The 19,355-nt window shown below is 32.4% G+C and overlaps 1 protein-coding gene across 1 annotated transcript; it reads left to right on the top strand.

The window, feature by feature from the left end:
• The first annotated feature begins 88 nt into the window (after positions 1-88).
• LOC105348582 (RING finger protein 141) lies at positions 89-10,472 on the top strand. The gene is made up of 6 exons (XM_011458088.4): positions 89-127; positions 2,658-2,813; positions 4,096-4,204; positions 6,921-7,093; positions 7,234-7,341; positions 8,434-10,472. The coding sequence occupies exons 1-6, from the start codon at positions 123-125 to the stop codon at positions 8,588-8,590; spliced, it is 708 nt and encodes a 235-aa protein (XP_011456390.2). The 5' UTR covers positions 89-122; the 3' UTR covers positions 8,591-10,472.
• The last annotated feature ends 8,883 nt before the right edge of the window (positions 10,473-19,355 follow it).

Raw genomic sequence — 19,355 nt, 5'->3', positions numbered from 1 at the left:
GAAACAACAATTAACAATCATCTCAATTTCATTTTAAAGGATCAAAATGGAAATGATCCGAATATCCCTGGAATCAGCTAATGAGACATAAAATATGTTTGGTACATAAAGTACCAAAACTAATGATGTAAGTAAATTTAATCTTTTGTATGCCATAAATGCAGTCTGTAGTGATATATTGTTTCTATGACAGCGTTTTGATATTTGCCGGGACTAAACTTTGAAGACAATCGTCAAGATGTCCTTCTTTCAGCATCTTATCAGTATTTATTTATCAGTTTAGTGTACATTTACAAATTGCGCAATGCAATGTGAGCAGCCAGTAATTTAATAGAGGTATTAAACATTGTTTTGATATAATATTTGTACCTTTTTGATCCTTAAGACGATGTTTTACGATGTGACCGTTTGGAAGTTAAAGCAAATAAATAAAATTGATTTGGTTCATTTGAAACATACAAAATTGGATCTGCCTTTTATCGATTGGCTGTTATTTCGCTCTAAAACGCGTTCGCCCTTGACGCCGTTCGCTCTAGTTTTCGTTCGCCTTAGGTCCGTTCGCTCTTGAAGCCGTTCGCACTGTGTCCGTTCGCCTTAATTTTATATAGGATTAATTAATTTATATATTTTTGTGTATTCTTGTCAATTTAAACATTTTGAAAGATACATATATAATTATCGGGGATAATGAAAACAATACCGCCTTTTCTACTTCTACATAATAATCACCATGGTTAACAGTACACAGGGTTGTCTCTAAAAATTGAAGTAGAAGGGAGAAATAAAAAAGTAGAAGGGGATCTGGAGGTCTACCTTATAGCTAGATTGTGTTTGAAATGCAATAATAGCCGGGTAATTACGTCACTTTAGGCGGGGAAATTCCCCGCCTCCCGGGTCTTAGAGACAACCCTGAGTACATGTAGTTTGATACAGTTATACATGTTCCATTTCCGTATATATCTCATTTAGAGATTAAAGGATTGTGTTATGTATAAATTCTTTAAAGAGAGAATAGATGATAATCATCTGCTAAGCTTCTGAATGAGCCAATTAAAGTCTCAAATTCTTTAATTGATTAAAAACACCAAGCGAATCATTATAAAAACAAGAAGACGGTTATCGACAATGTACGGCAATAAAAGCTTACAATTAACGTATACCAATTACGTCATTTTTGATGAAGGAAAAACATATTGTAATTATATGCGAATTAATAATAGATAAAAAGTTTTAAGTTAAAAGTAAATGAAATAACTTATAATATTGTTTATTTATAAAGAAGGAGCGAACGGGTTCAAGGCGAACGATTATTTGGGCGAACGATAATTAGAGCGAAGGGACCTAGAGCAAACGGACTAAGGCGAACATGTGGATAGGGCGAACGCACCCGATACCCCTTTTATCTGCCTGTTTATTGGTTCTGGTCCTTTCCCCCAGATGCCATTATGCCCTATGCAAGGGTGCCCTAAATTCTTTTTTGGAGCGCCCCATTATATTTTATGAGCGCCCAAGTACATAGCTTTCACGAGGACCCCAAATGTTGGTTAAATCATGATCAATATTTTTTATGTACAAGTGCCTCAAAATCACCTTCGCTTAGTATATATTTGAATATTATGAGAAAAATTTTCCCACTGCTGCAAGCAGTTAATCATGATTGCTTTCTTTATGAGCGCCCTAAAATAAGTTGCTATATATATACGAGATATACACAACAGATGTGTCTTATGCCTTTATATTCAAACGTATTGAATTCGCGAAAGTATACGGTAAGTATCGAACAAATGTAAAGACATGTTGAGCTGATGTTGTCAAATCTTTTGTGCATGTAGGCAATATTTTGTATTATGTTGGCGCTTCTCAAAGTGTAAAAAGTAGTTTGACATGATAGAAGATGTGTTGCAAGTTCTAAGGACACCGATATGATCTCTGCTCAATGTGCACCTGACTTGCAACGAGTTTCCAAGACTTGTGTCCAACATTTGTAGTACATACATTGTACAGATGTTGCCTAAAACAGTTTGTATTAAAATTAAACTATCATCCTGAAATCATGTCAGTGTGGAAGGGAACTTGAGCATAAATCGAACTGATGTCCCTGTCATCAAAAACCATTGCAGACTCGCAGAGTTTTTGTTGAGTTATAACTCACCAGCACTTGTTATAGCTCATAGCTCTAAATCATAGAATTTGAGCTTTAAATTTCAGATATGTATTTGGCAAAAATAAACAAATATCATGCAAAGACTAAAGGCACTGACATCTATAAAAAAAAAATGGTGCTAGTTCTGTTTTTCATTAGGGTCTTGCTGTATGTGATAACTTTCAAGAAAATTGATTAGAAACAGACTGTTATTTAATTTGCTCTTCAAGGTTACTAGACATGTTGATGTTATGTATAGTTGAAATTATTATTGGTAATTATTAATTCAAATTACATAATAATGATATTCTGAAATGCAGGTACTTATGAAAATAAGTAACAATAACAAATTGTATGATTTGCTTATAAAATCTTGTTTAGTTCATCCACACATGTTGTCCCTTTTATTTTATTTTTTAAGTGTTTGAATATTTGAACCAAAATATTGTGATGATATATATATATGACAATAATTTTTAAAGTTGTCCTTTTTGTTATTGCCTGCTGGTTGTAGTTGCAGAAGGATGGGACAAGGCAGTAGTATTCCAAATCCAGAGCAGACCTTCGGAATTGTGCATTCCAAACTGAAGTCTCATCTGACCATTCTGAAATGTCTTGCCAATCTCTCATATCCGGACTTCCTTCGATCTGTGCAAGAGCTCAACTCGTTGTAAGTAACACTGAGATTTTAAAGAGCTAGGATAAGTTAACCCTGTCAGCTGACTTGTTTTACAGCAACTTTTGCCCAAGTGCTGAGTTGTTTAAGAACATCAGAAAGTTAATATTAGAATATCATAGCAAAAATGGGAAAGAAGAATTACTGGTGTGTCTTTTGTACAGTGACAAACAGAATGAGTGAGAAAAGTACTACTGGTAGGTACTATATAGAAATTGTAATACTTTGATGTTAGATTAAGTGGTTTTCAAGGATGGGGCTCTGTTGCTTCATGATCTTAAAAGGCGTCTTTGTCTTCTAGCAGATAAATTAATTGCAAAGCATCTCATCCAAATGCATGCCACAGATTGTGGAGCATATACATAGATATTTATTTTGATGTTTTGAAAACAAACACTTTGAAGAGATTTTTGTTATGATATATTACATATTTTATAGTTTGAATCAGATACTTAAATTAAAACAAAGGAGTTCACCATGGGTTTAGGGGACATTAAAGACAAAAATATGAGTAGATAATAAACAGTGTGTTCAGAATTGCTCACCCTTTGTACACTGAATGCTTTTTATTCAGGCTAAATAAATACAGTACAGTACTAAATACATGCACATTTGAAAAATGAGAAATTTTTTTTGAACATTCACGAAATTTATATTTTGTGATATTCTGTAATAAGTCATTGAGCACCATCTGGACAGTTTCACCTCTAATATTATCATGATTAATAAGGTATTCTTTGTCTTTCAAATTGGCTCTTTGTCCATTATAAAGCAGAATAGATCACAGAAAACTAAATCATGATCAACATCATTCAAGGGAAAAGTTGTGATCATGGTTCATATTTTAATATACACATGTATTTACAGAAATTAAGATACATTATTCATGATATAAACACCTATGCCATTATCTTTTGAAAGATTATATTACAATGTACATGGGTATATGGGGCAACATTTAAAAATATATCAGTAAGCATTAAAAAATCGTTAAAATAAAAAACAAATCCGGGTGTTGTTTGATATTCCTTATGTTTTTGAAAACTACTGCAGAAGCACATATTTTTGTTGGGTCAAAATTTCGTTGTTTTTAAACCAAATAAGATTTCGTTGGCATTTGATTTCATTGTAATCTCTTTGTATTCATTAATACTTGGGTTAAAATATCGTCATGGATTTACCCCGGTAATTTCGTTGAATTACACTGCCAACGAAAATAACAAAATTAAATCCTCAACGAATATATCTGCTTCTACAGTAATTTCCTGCTTTTCAGAACATCATCTTTCTGTGATAGAAGAGGAAAGCAGTTGTTGTTTTCTGTAGAAAATGGAACACATTCTACCATATTTTGGAGGACCTCTGTGAGAATCATTTGTGAGAAAGTAAGCCATTAACACAAAACAGTTTCCATGGAACTGATCATTATGAATGTTGTAATTAATTACCAGTTGTCTGCTTTTCGCAAGTATGTGGGGGATATTATGTAAGATATGTTTGAGCTGTTCTACAGCAATTATCACTTGGTTTCAAATGCTTTTTAATGTTGATATACCTTAAGAATATTATTGGAATCATTTTTCTTTGTGGGGTCCACACTGTCGTGTATCCGCGCCGGTAGTGACATGTTTGGATTACGTGAAAATGGCGTATCTGTTGTAAAAACAATTAGTGTTGTGTTCTTTTTTCTATCGGCAATGAGGTAAATATCAATTAAAACATTGTTATAGTCGTTCATATTTTTTTACGGTTTTGCAGTTGAAAAAAATGTGAGTGTTATTTATGTTCATCGGAAATAAAAACGACTTATTTGTAGGAATACCAATTGTTAACGTGTCATTTTAACGCTAAAACCAAGAACTATTTGAGATTACGTAGATAACATAACACATACCATAAATCTGAAGCAGCCAAAATTAATTTGAAAGATTACTCTAACCAAATGAAATCATTTCAATATATATTTAATACATTATTATGTATAAAAATAGCAATAACTTCATGCACCTGCTAAATAAAAAGTACGGTTTGGATTAACGAATTATTCTGGTTTGGATGCTAAAATATGAATTACGGTTTGAATAATTTTAAGATATAGCATTTTTGACATTTTAGACAAAAATGGAACAGTTTGCCTTTTATCGGTGTGCAACTGTATGTCTGCTAAGTCATATTTACTCTGTTGTTAAAAATAGTTGGTCCAAAAATCCAAGTGTAACCAGACCTGAGTAAACGTCGCCATTTTACATGTACAATTATTTAATCATAATTCTCACCAGAAAATCAAAACGATAAATATGTATATATGTATATTACTGATCAAGAGTACACAATATACCGGTATTTTACATTGCTCTGATTTCATTCAATGAATATTGCTATTCTGTTTGTAATTTTGTACATGTAAAATAAAAAAATGAACATGTAAGTTAAAATCCATTACCAATATTTAGTTCTTTTGTACTGCAATGACAAATCATGGAAGTTAATGCTAACGAGGAGGAGCACCGAAGTACAGTGCATGCGTAGAAAGTGAACGAATAATATAATTTACAACATTATAATTGGGTTTTTTGAAAAGTAAAATGCTTTCTTTGGTTACTCATGCGGGAAATTAGGGTGGCGATACTGCAGAAAAATACAAAATCCGCGTTAGTATTAAACATGAAAGTATAATAATAAAAATGTCATAGTTAAAATTTTGCCAAAGTGCGGTTTTAAGGCTGTTGCAAATCTAAAAAGTTGTTTGAAAACGGTTCAATATATTATTTTAAAAATTAGACAAGTGTATAAACTGTATATGATGTTTGGTAAATTAGATACTCTTTATTACATACATAGTAATAAATACAGGTTTTTGGCATATGTGATACAGATGACATCACACAACTACTATCGGCATCCGGGGCTGATACAGGTTATCAGCCCTATAGGGCTGATACGGATCCGTATCACACCCCTTGCAGAACTTTTTGTGCATGTTAACAGACTAAAAATAAAACATTTGTTACAGTTGACATTTTTAAGTGCAGTTGAAAACTTCAAATGCTTGCAAATGTTTTGGAGCAGTTCACTTTTAAAGCCTAAGGAAATTCCACTTCTGTGGCTATATCTTTGTTGAAACTATTAGATAACATATTTTTTTAATTATACTTTCATGTTTAAGACTGGAATCTGATTGGTTAAGATGCAGTTAATAATTCGTTCTATTACCCTCAGCGTTAGCAACACACTTGGCAATGGGTAACACAGCAAATTGTTACATGCGCGTAAATTATACGCGTACGGTTCGCCGTATAATTCACTTCATTTCAGTATAAAAGCAGTAAAATTTTCTCAAATATTAAGACATTCAGTATAATAAAATAAATAGTGCCTGTTTGGGAGGGTAACAGTTGAAATTGACACCCCTCGAAAGCCATTGGCGGGTGGCTGCCCAAAAAAAAAGGGTACCCTCATTGTACTGATTTTCTCCTACAGTTTTCAAGATAGGAAGTTGTTCATTTGCAGATCAGTTGTACATATATTAGAGGTGTGCATATTGCTAGGATTTTGATTTCTGATAATTTATGGAAAAATACTAGCTTTTGAACTTAGTCATTTTTTGGCAAAATATTGCATATAGGGTACTCCATTTCACTGGATATGGTTGGTAGTGTTTATCAATTCAGGGCTGACATGGATTATGGATACAGTTCACATAAAAGAAAACCCGGTTTGCTGTCACAATGACAGCTTTTCACTTGTTCAAAAATTAGATAAGAGAAGGTTTTATATTCATTTAGACACATATACCACAGTCAGAATCAGACAATATTGTCGATTCAGCAAAAATCAGCACAAAGTCAAATGAGCTTCCAATTATTGTTATAGAGACAATATCCTTTTGAGCTCAAATATCATATACATGTACTAGTATCTAGAGTTTGTACATGTAAAATGAGTGATGTTTCTGTAAATCATTGTAAACATTCAGCAGTTTTTGCTATCCCTGTGAGGGCAAAATAATGATCATACATAAAATTTTGGATCTAATTTTCAATTAGATGGAAATGAAGTTAGTTTGTATGAAATAATAATAATTGTGTTTTTTTCCTTCAGGTGAATACAACTATCAATCGAGTGGAGTCTCGAAGACGACTGAATCTGAAGCAGTACATTGTGTTGTACAGGGAAATCTCTGACCAGGTGGCAAACTTAAACGCCATGGAGGAAGAGAAAGGACACCTCAGTAGTTTACCGAGCAACATCTGTGCCAGTGTTATATTTGACGGGCAAGTATTCGAAATCTTGATGAATCTTTTTAGTTCTTCGAGTCTAGTTAGAAAAATGTTTGTGTATGTGGCCTCTCTCTCTCTCTCTCTCTCAATCATAATCACTGTGGGTTGTTGCTGACGTCCATTTGATTTTTCAGGGTGGGGCAGCAGTATGATGAGAATGAGTGCTGTATCTGTATGGAGCGTAGGTCTGAGATCATTCTCCCCTGTACGCACCAGTTCTGTGAGGGCTGTATAGATACCTGGTGAGTATACTCAATCAACCATGATAGTTATGCTAGAGGAGTTTGTAAGTATAACATAGAGACAGGTGTTTTCGCTAGTCAAGTCCTTGATTCTTGATGCTCATCTTCATGACATACGAGAATTTTGAACGGTACACTTGGCTAGCGAAGATGACAAGTAGGTATATTTATTCTTATAGTGAAAATAGAAACATACCAGTATTTTCATCATCAATAGGTTGTGTTATTATAATCTCTGCAAATAAAGTTTTGGGGGTTACATAGGAATCACCTTGTCCATCCACCCATCCGTCTGTTTGTGCAGTCGTGTCCTGTCCATATCTTTTTTATTGAGGAACATTGGAAGTTCTTACTTGACAAAAAGATTACTTACCGGTATATGACCTAAGAGTGTGTCAAGATTTTGACCAAAGGTCTTTTTGGTGAGTAGAAGAAAAAGTGCATAATTTTTGCCCAGTTTATATCTTTCTTATGGAGAAACATTTGAAGTTCTTACTTCACACAAAGATTGCTTATGACCTAAGGGTGTGTCAAGATTTTGACCAAAGGTCTTTTTGGCGAGTTGAAGGTCATTCAAAGAAAAAGTTCATAGATTGTATCTTCTTTATACCTTGCTTATGAAGAAACATTGAAGTTCTTACTTCACATAAAGATTGCTTATGACCTGAGGATGTATCATTAACTTGACCCAGGGTCAGTTGTGCAAGTCCAAGGTCATTGTTTAAAAAGATGAATAATTCCTGTCTATATCTATATACTAGGCTATATCTTGTGATAAAAAAAAATATACGTTGGTAAAATTTGACACGAGGATTGTTATTCTATTTTCTTAGTGAGGGTGTATAATTTGTGAGATTGCTCACAGTATCTGTAGTTTTACCTGGCTAAATTTAGCAAATTACCTTGTAAGGCAAATTGCATAAGAGTTTTATATTTCATTACATGTATATGACTTTTCTTTTATAAATTTCTAATTTTTCCATGATGGTACAAAAATATTTGGAATTCTATTCCATCTAATGAAAAAACATTCAGTCACTGTAATTTAACATTATACCATTTTTATTACTGTAAATAACTTTAATTTGACAGGAATGTGACCAACAAAACGTGTCCCATTTGCCGAGAACGAGTGGAAAGCACGGACGAGACCTGGGTCATTACAGAGAAACCAGATAACCTTGAGTATGAGACAGAGGTCAAAGGTTACCTAGTGAGTCTGGGCGACAATCCAGACCACAAAACATGAGGAGGACAGGCTGGGCTGTTTTAACAGAATTGATTTATGTATATCAAGGCTAATGGATTCTCATGTAGAATAAGACCAGCAGAGAAAAAAAATCCAAATTATCAGAGCTGATATGTACTGGAATGTCTGATCTACATTTTAAGTTTACAACAAATGGGAATTTATTTAATGTTAAAGATGTTTCATGCCCCACCTCCTCTGCTTGATATATTAAGATTGTTTTATCAGATCCATGTCATCTGTGTCTCACGTGAGATATACCTCAGTTAGAAAGTGCTGACTATGCACTTTTATTGAATTCCCCCCAAAAACATTTTCAGTGTTTATCATGCTTATGTCTCATGGGTAGATTAAACAAACACAAGCTTTCAGTTATTCTCATGCAGAAATAGTGCAGTTTTGATTTACCATAATTAAAGGTAGGTTATGAATAAAATCTGCATAAGTATGAATGTGCTGAGATTTAGAGATACTGGGTATATTTTTCTATTTGCTTTATGGACTTTGTTATAGATTGTGTTTGATAGAGAACTTTAAGTTCATTATTTATGAATGTATGTCATCAGACCCAATCAGGTTTTGTCTTTTAGTCTGAATAAGTCATAAATGTCCAGTGAAATATCAGATTTTACATTTTACATGTATTCATTTCTAAAGCATAATATCCAACTTATGATAGTCTCTTGATGTTAAGAAGATATGATTTGGATGGATTCTATTTCTCTAGTTTTCTTTATTTAAAAATCATTGTTGTTGTGACCTGCATTAGTCTAGATGATAAATAATGATGTGCATCTATTCATTTAAACACATAGTAAGTACAAAATTTTGTCTACAGATGCATAACAAATGAAGCTTCCAATGATGTAAATAGTTAAGAAAAGAAAATGATAAAGTGGCAGATTTAGATTATTTTGGAGGGGAGGGAAATCAGAGAGAAGATAAAAAAAAGTTTATTTACATATACTTTCCTCCAGAATTTACCATCTAATATAGACTACTAGTTAATCCAGAGAGTGTTGTGGTATTTAATACTATAGTGTGATTAATTTAGCAGCTACAAAAAAATGTTTTAATGTGCTATGTTATTGTGAAGTGTGCAATAAGCTACAAATAGATAACATTGATATTTACCGTACAGTGGGTGAGTTGTTTTCATGTGACCAGAGCTTTGGTGCTTTTGTAATTTACTGATATTGTTCATGTATGTTTATTTAATATGTTACATATTATTATTATGCTGTATATTAGGTATTGAGAGACATGATTGTTAGGTTTAGATGTATTTTAATCTACAAACAATTCTACACTATGCATCATCAATAACAGATTATTAATCGATGCATACTGGTAGTAACCAAATGTTTACGCTTTTAATAATTAAATAATGCATATTTATTTGAATTAAATTGTTGAAAGTAGATTTAATTTAATTTACATTTTCACAGCAGTTGGTTATGTTGGTTCTATGAGAGAGAGACAGACAGAGAGAGAGAGATGACAAACTGATTCTACAATTTCCATGGTTGTTTTGATTTTACTCGCATACATGTACAATGTACCAGTACATCTGACAGTGTCTGTCCTATGCCCCAATCTGGCACAGCAAACAGAAAAACTGTATATCTTTTTATGAAAAATGTAGAATTTAAAAGATGTTTAAATGTACTTGGTTTGAATGTTAGACAAATTTTAGACAAGTCCCTGCTAGTATATGTGCTAGATGTTCATGAACTGTTTTTGCTTTCAATCACAATTTTTATTTTATGAATTGTGGTGAATATTTCCATGTGATTTAGTTCAGAGAGTAACTTTTGACGGAGCATTTGTGATCAAACTGTTGTTGTATTAATGAATTATGAAATAAATTATTATTCATTAATGAGAGAATTTCTTCCTTCATTATGTTTATACATCCACTATGTATGTTGTGTTTATAAATTCAGGGTTGACAAATGAATGATGGATACAGTTCACAAAATAGAAAACCTAGTTTGCTCTCACATTGACGGCTTTTCACTTGACTATAATTCTTACGACGAATGTAATTCATACAGAAACTGACAAGACTGAAACTACATGACCGGGTGAAACATCCTGTCAGCATCTGAATATACATGTTTTTCATTTCCTTTTAGATGTATTATTTTGCTAATTAAATGTTAACTTTAACTCTTGTAGCTATAATAGATTATTTGTACATCTTTCATTAATATTTTCTTTGTACTTTTGGACTAAGCTACGTTGAGAGCAAGAACCCCACAGACTGTACGGACTGACCCCTGGAGTATTTCAGGTAGTTGTAGTTACCATGGTAACTTCACATAGTACATGGAATCTGTGTTACATTCTAATCGACAATAATAATTCCATGCACCTTTAGAATAATTGATTAAGTAAGTCAGAGATAAATTAATAGTGCAATGTTTTACTTTGGTGATGTGCATAGCTAAATTTGCAGGAAAAAATAAACTATCCTGCAATGCTATCTCACTGTCATACCCCACCTGAATTACCATAGAAAGCATGTTTTTGTTGAAAAAAGGTTTCCATAGCAGAAGTTTGTAGCAAATAAATCCTGAACTTTTGTGCTCACTTTGAGATAAGATTTAGCAAGATCAGCTATTTTAAGGGTCATAGTTTCTTTGTACATGTAGCAACTACTCTAAAATTCATACAGTTTATTTACCATAATACAATATCCAACCTAGCAGCTTGGGTTGCTAAATCCTGACCACAGCCCAGTATTGTGAATTTTAATCAAGATCATTGTCACTATTAACCTTTGAAATGAAGCTTTTTCATACACAAACTTATCAAGCTTCAAAATGGAAAACCCTGTTCTTGCATACTGTAAACCAAAATTTATTCTCAAAAACTTTATTCCTTAAAAAAAAAACTAAATGCACTTTTGGTGCATGTTTGAAGGTAACAAGCATTCATACTTGCCAACTGACCCGATTTCGTCGGGTCACACCCGATTTTTCAACCCTTCACCCGATTATTTTTTATGACCCGGCGGGTCATGCTTTTCGCCCGATTTTTGTCGAACAACCCGAAAATCTCCCGATTTCCGGATTTGGTTCGTAAATTACGTTGCGCGTTTGAATTCCAGTTATGAACCCAAGCTGAGCTTGGATTTACGTAACACGTAAACAATGCCGATGGCTATAACAGACACATTATTAAGGTCTTCCGTTTCCAACGGAAGACCTTATTGTTTTCGTACTGTTTCTTATTAAGGTCTTCCGTTTCCAACGGAAGACCTTATTGTTTTCGTACTGTTTCTTCTTATTATTATTATTATTTATTATTATTATTATTTTTTTCCAAATTTTGTGCACGAGATTTCTCGGAATCTTTTCGACCGATCTCAACCATTTTTTCACAGATGTTAGGCCGTGATCTAAACTTCATACATTTTTCTTAATTTTTTCGTTGTCACTTCCGGTACCGCATTGTCGGCCATTTTGTAATTTTTGACGACCCATTTTGTGCAGCTATAAACTCCAAAACCATAAGAGATATGAATATGAAATTTTCAGGATAGGTAGACGATAGTTTGAAGTTGTGCAGCATGTAGTTGTTTAATGCCTGTTGTGCCATTTCTTGGAGCTCGCCTGGGCGCGAAAATTGGGTACGAATTTTCATTCAAAATTTTCACACGTTTTGATTTATATCTTTTTATCAGTTGATATTTTGTTATGACATATATAACAAAAGTGGTAGATAATCAAAAGTTCTTTCCAACAAAATCAAGAAAAAGGGGCTGGCCCCTTTTTTTAGGGGCCAAGACCTTCTTAAACTCTAATACGAATAGCTTAAAAACGATAAAGATTTTGTAATGCATTATAGAAGCAAAGTTGTTGATCGTACCAATATCTATGAGAAAAAATCATTGCCACGTCCATTTATTACGTAATTAGGGATTTTTAGGGGCCAGAGTACTTAAACTTTGACGCAATATAACTACAGAAGTAAACATATTTTTTAGACGTCATAGAAAAGGAAATGTTTGAATTTATAATTTAAATCGATTCCACTTATCAAAACACGAATTTCCGTCCCCATTAAGGATCTAGAGGGCTGGCCCCTAAAATATTCAAACATTTGTATCTCAAAAATTATCAACAATTTTAAATGGGTGTAAGAACAAAAAATGTTAGTATTCTTAAGACCTTTTCAAAGAAATCAAGAAAAAGGGGCTGGCCCCTTAAATTAGGGGCCAAGGCACTCGTTAACTCTATTACACATAACTTAAAAACGATAAAGATTTTGTAATGCATTATAGAAGCAAAGTTGTTGATCGTACCAATATCTATTAGAAAAAATCATTGCCACGTCCATTTATTACGTAATTAGGGATTTTTAGGGGCCAAAGAACTTAAACTTTGATGCAGTATAACTAGAGAAGTAAACATATGTTGTTAGACATCGTAGAAGAGAAAATGTTTGAATTTATGATTTAAATCGATTCCTATTATCAAAACACGCATTTCTGTCCCCATTAAGGATCTAGAGGGCTGGCCCCTAAAATATTCAAACATCTGTATCTCAAAAATGATCAACAATTTTAGATGGGTGTAAGAACAAAAATTGTTAGTATTCTTAAGACCTTTCAAAGAAATCAAGAAAAAGGGGCTGGCCCCTATTTTTTTTTTTGGGGGGGGGGGGGCAAGAAACTCGTAAAGTCTATTACAAATTACATAAAAACGATTAAGATTTCGTAATGCATTATAAAAGCAAAGTTGTTAATTGTAGCAATATCTATCTGGAAAACTCATTGCCACACCCATTTATTACGTAATAATGGATTTGTATACATTATTTGAAAGTAGGGGGGGGGGGGATAATTCTAGAATTGTATGGATTATTCATGGTATGATTTAAAACAGAAATTGCAAGGAAGACCTACTCGTTACTCGTAACGAGATCGTATCTAGTTATTATTATTATTTTTTTTTTCCAAATTTTGTGCACGCGATTTCTCCGAATCTATTCGACCGATCTCAACCATTTTTTCACAGATGTTAGGGCGTGATCTAAACTTAATACATTTTTCTTAATTTTTTCGTAGTCACTTCCGGTACCGAATTGTCGGCCATTTTGTAATTTTTGACGACCCATTTTGTGCAGCTATAAACTCGGAAACCATAAGAGATATGAATATCAAATTTTCAGGAAAGGTAGACGATAGTTTGGAGTTGTGCAGCATGTAGTTGTTTAATGCCTGTTGCGCCATTTCTTGGAGCTCGCCTGGGCACGAAAATTGGGTACGAATTTTCATTCAAAATTTTCACACGTTTTGATTTATATCTTTTTATCAGTTGATATTTTGTTAAAACATATATAACAAAAGAGGTAGAGAATCAAAAGTTCTTTCCAACAAAATCAAGAAAAAGGGGCTGGCCCCTTTATTTAGGGGCCAAAACACTCGTAAACTCTATTACAAATAACTTAAAAACGATAAAGATTTTGTAATGTATTATAGAAGCAAAGTTGTTGATCGTACCAATATCTATTAGAAAAAATTATTACCACGCCCATTTATTACGTAATTAGGGATTTTTAGGGGCCAAAATACTTAAACTTTGACGCAATATAACTAGAGAAGTAGAAATATTTTGTCAGACATCAAAGAAGAAAAATGTTTGATTTATTGATATAAATCGATTCCATTTATCAAAACACGAATTTCTGTCCCCATTAAGGATCTAGAGGGCTGGCCCCTAAAATATTCAAACATTTGTATCTCAAAAATGATCAACAATTTTAAATAGGTGTAAGAACAAAAATTGTTAGTATTCTTAAGACCTTTTCAAAGAAATCAAGAAAAAGGGGCTGGCCCCTTTAATCAGGGGCCAGGGCACTCTTAAACTCTATTTCAAATAACTTCAAAACGATAAAGATTTTGTAATGCTTTATAGAAGCAAAGTTGTTGATCGTACAAATATCTATTAGAAAAAATTATTACCACGCCCATTGATGACGTAATTAGGCGAGAGAAATTTAATTTTTAGTTTTACGGATCCGCCGACCCAATTTTTCCGATTTTGTAAAAAAAAAAATAATGAAAAAAAATTCGTATCTTCGGAAATTTTTCCGGAATTTTCAAGTTTGACCGATCTTGGTTTTAAAATTACTTTATTTTATTTGAAATCTGCAAAACGTTTGACAAAGGGAGCTTTTAAAATCAAGTGTAAGCGTCTCTATAACATGGAGTATTTAAGATGGAGGTCAGCCATGCATGGTTTGGCTTAAAAGTTTTTATGAAAAGCAAAGAAAATATGTCATCCTGAACAAGTTTAGTAAGGTTAATACCAATGATCTTGAAACAAACACAAAGTACACAATGGATAGTGGACAAATTAAACTTAATATTATAAGTTCAAGCAAATAATATGTAATTTTGATTAATAAAAGTTTGCCCCCAGTTTTTTTATTTTTTTTATTTTCCCTCCTCCGACCCAAATTTTTTACCAAAAAATCCGTAAAACTAAAAATTAAATTTCTCTCGCCTTAGGGATTTTTAGGGGCCAAAATACTTAAACTTTGACGCAGTATAACTAGAGAAGTAGAAATATTTTGTTAGACATCATAAAAGAAAAAATGTTTGAATTAATGATTTAAATCGATTCCACATATCAAAACACGAATTTCTGTCCCCATTAAGGATCTAGAGGGCTGGCCCCTAAAATATTCAAACGTTTGTATCTCAAAAATGATCAACAATTTTAAATAGGTATAAGAACAAAAAATGTCAGTATTCTTAAGACGTTTTCAAAGAAATCAAGAAAAAGGGGCTGGCCCCTTAAATTAGGGACCAGGGCACTCTTAAACTCTATTACGAATACCTTCAAAACGATAAAGATTTTGTAATGCATTATAGAAGCAAAGTTGTTGCTCGTACCAATATCTATTAGAAAAAAAATTGCCACGCCCATTTATTACGTAATTAGGGATTTTTAAGGGCCAAAGAACTTAAACTTTGACACAGTATAACTAGAGAAGTAGAAATATTTTGTTAGACATCATAGAAGAGAAAATGTTTGAATTAATGATTTAAATTGATTCCACATATCAAAACACGAATTTCTGTCCCCATTAAGGATCTATAGGGCTGGCCCCTAAAATATTCAATCATTTGTGTCTCAAAATGATCAACAATTTTAGATGGGTGTAAGAACAATAAATGTTAGTATTCTTAAGACCTTTTCAAAGAGATCAAGAAAAAGGGGCTGACCCCTAAATAAGGGGCCAAGACACTCGTAAACTCTATTACAAATAACTTCAAAACAATAAAGATTGTGTAATGCATTATAGAAGCAAAGTTGTTGATCGTAACAATATCAGTTTGTAAAACTCATAGCCACGCCCATTGATGACGTAATTAGGAATTTTTAGGGGATTAAAACATTAAATCTTTAATGTGCTGTATGTGAAATGTGAGTGGAAATTCTGAAATTTCATTGATATTTTAATGGTATCGTATGAAAAATTGAACGGAAGACCTCCTCGTTACTCGTAACGAGATCGTATCTAGTGTGTAATTATTATCGTGAGTTGTTTTGACTAAGCGAAGGTTTAAATCATTAAGTCTGATGGCTTCCAATAAGAAAAGGTCTTCATCGGGGCCAGCGGAATCAAAACCAACAAAAAGAAAACGATATTTTTGTACCTATCAACATATCTGGGAAAATGAATTCCCAGAAGTAAAACAAAGTAATCGAGTACAAAACGAGGCTTTTATGTTCTATATAACGCACATTTGAATATTGGATTTTGTGCCCAAAATGATCTGACTAAACATTCAAAAACGCTAAGTCATGTATAGGATGCTTTTTAATACACATAACTCTTCCAAGTCACTTACAACTTTCATGCCATCATTTACAGAGTTCAAAAGCAAGGTTAATGTAGCAGAAACTCTTTTTGCATTTTTTTTAGCTGAACACAACCTACCATTTTCTGTGTCAGATCACTTTGCAAAATTCAAAATCAGCAACTGTTAGTTAAAATGCTTCTTTGCAATAAAGCATTACACATAAGTTTTTAACACATATTTCTATTGTATATACCTATGAAATGCATGGTAAATATGTCGTGAATGTCGTTACGCGCTATGACCAGATTTTTTACTTTCCAAATCTGGTCATGACCAGATTTTCACATGTTGGAGGTTGGCAAGTATGCAAGCATTAAGGGTGTTATTTACTCAGGGTTTGAGTTCTCAAACTCCGATTGTTAAAAAGTTCAAGGTAATGAGTAAAATTTGTTCTAAACACAAAAAGAATTTATGAAATAAATTATTATTGACAAAACATTCAATAGTTTTACTTTATTATGGAATTATGCTCAAACAAAAATTGACTTTTAGCCAAACAGAGGAAATTCGGACTACATTTTGCAGATTTTGTTTTCTGCTAAAAGTTTTTTGGCAGTAGTCTATTATTAAAAGTTAGAATTTTATAATTAAGTTTAGGTAATTTTGCATATTTTCTGTTGGTTTTCCCTCACTTATTCATTAAAATAATCTTATGGCACGAATAATAAAAATATTGAAAAATGCTTAAAAACGATAAAAGACATCATATCTCAAAATTTTGATCATTGACCTCATATAAATTTTATGCCAAAAGAATAAAGTCAATATATGTGGTTCAATATCATAAATGTTTTTGTATTATCATCATTCAATTTTTTGTAAAATTGAATCGAAAATGGGTAGGGATTTGAAAACTGATAGAGGAAATTCGGACTGAATTATTTTATAAAATTGATGCTGAAATCTCAATGTTGTGTACTTATTTAGTGCCACTACCATTCGTAAACTGTATCTTACTTTTTAAAGTGTTTAATTATTTGTAATATTTTTATAATTAAGAAAATCTCAATCGTAGTGTAAAATTTTATGGGATTTTCTTGATTTTTCAATAAATATTAAATGGCCATTAACTCAAAAAGTAGGTCATTGACCTACTTTTCTGAAAGTGTAAAATAACAATACAAGCAAAGGTCTATAACACACAATAGATGGTTTTTCATTATCATCAGCGGATTTTTTTTTCATTCTGAGTAAACGTCATCCTTAAAGGAAAAAATACATATTAATTAATCCTACCTCCACAGGATATACTGTAATGTCATGTTTCTGCAGTGAATGCTCCTGTTACTTCAATGCAAGGGCATCCATTTAAGGAAACATTTTCTAAATTTATTGTTATTTATACATCGATGTTAATAATATATACTGGTAGGTAATTACTACAGAGTAAGCATGTGTGTTAATGACAAGAGAATGGTTTTTAAAATTTCTCCCATTTTCAATGTAAACAGTAACAAGACATAAGTTTCGCTTGCATAGGACCTTTGCACTTTAAAGTTGTATCTCAATTGCAACTTGACAGTCACATTTGTTTAAGAATAACATTTAATTGGTTTATATTTACATTTTCCAGTGTCTTTGCCTGTGATAACGCTACGTATCGATTTTGTACTATATAACTCATAATACAAATTACGCCAAATTGAGGTGTCAGCGGGGTTTACTTATTTATATCTAAATATTTAATCGTATGATGGCTTAAAATTATATAAATATAAGTAATAAGGAATCATTCTTTGAATATTATGAGGTGATAATTTCGGTCGGGGCTTGATCAAATCTATCATAAGCCCTTCGGGCTTTATAGGATTTGATCTCGCCCCGACCGAAATTATCACCTCATAATACTCAAAGAATGATTCATTATTCCTTATATAATAACATTTTGAAAATACATAGTATTGCCATAAAAACAAAATTTGGAAAAAAATTTCCCGATCATCCCCCTTTTTAGGCACTTTTACTGCATTGTATGGAGCTTTATCATCCATTGTTGAAGAGAACTAATTACTTACTCCAAGTTAATAATCAATTGATCATCAAGGAATTGGCTCCTTTCTGTCCTTATTGACTTGATTACCCCAGTCTTGCTCTTTTACATGACTAATAAAACACTAAAGATGGAATTCTCAGGTAAATTTTAATGAGATTTTTTGGAATACATATTGCATAACAGGTCCATCTGTAAATGAAAACATGTAAATTTTTTAATTTCAATTTCATAAGTTAAAAAAACAAAATATAAGGATTATTTTCTATCTATATTGAACCAGTCTATAATAGCAAGTCCTCCATAAATTTGTTACTTAACACTTACGATCTTCTCACAAACAAAGAATACCACAAATATACAATATAATCCATCTCTCCGTTTATTAAAGAAAAAAAAAACTACCCATTACATGTACAGTACTTAATAGCACATCAGAAAAAACATTTTTATTTGTTCTTGCATAATCTCAAACCCATACAAAATTGTTGTCTCATCATAAGCAATTTCAGTAGCAAGACCATCCTCGAAGCCAATGAATTGTGACCAAATTAACAATTTTTTTCTTTTTGACATTTCATCTTCAAAGAACTGAAAAATTTGAATTTAATTCATAATGAGGATTTTTGAGTTAAAGTGTTATCTCTGAATACTCCAAAACTTGTCCTTGAAATGTGCATAAATCTATTAGATTTAACACCAGTACAAAAAGAAAATAATCCTATAGTGAAGAATTATACATGTATATTTAATAAATGAATTCTCATATGGAATTCCAGTAATGTAAAATTCAAATAAGCACTTATGAAAACCACATACACTTCCAGCCATTTATGCATTCTAAAGGATGCCATTTTTAATAGATGGCATTGCTCAACATATACCACTCT

Source organism: Magallana gigas, chromosome 5, assembly GCF_963853765.1.
Source record: "Magallana gigas chromosome 5, xbMagGiga1.1, whole genome shotgun sequence".
Lineage (NCBI taxonomy): Eukaryota > Metazoa > Mollusca > Bivalvia > Ostreida > Ostreidae > Magallana > Magallana gigas.
The sequence above is the reverse complement of the archived record's forward strand: the minus strand, read 5'-3'. Positions and strand labels throughout refer to the sequence as shown.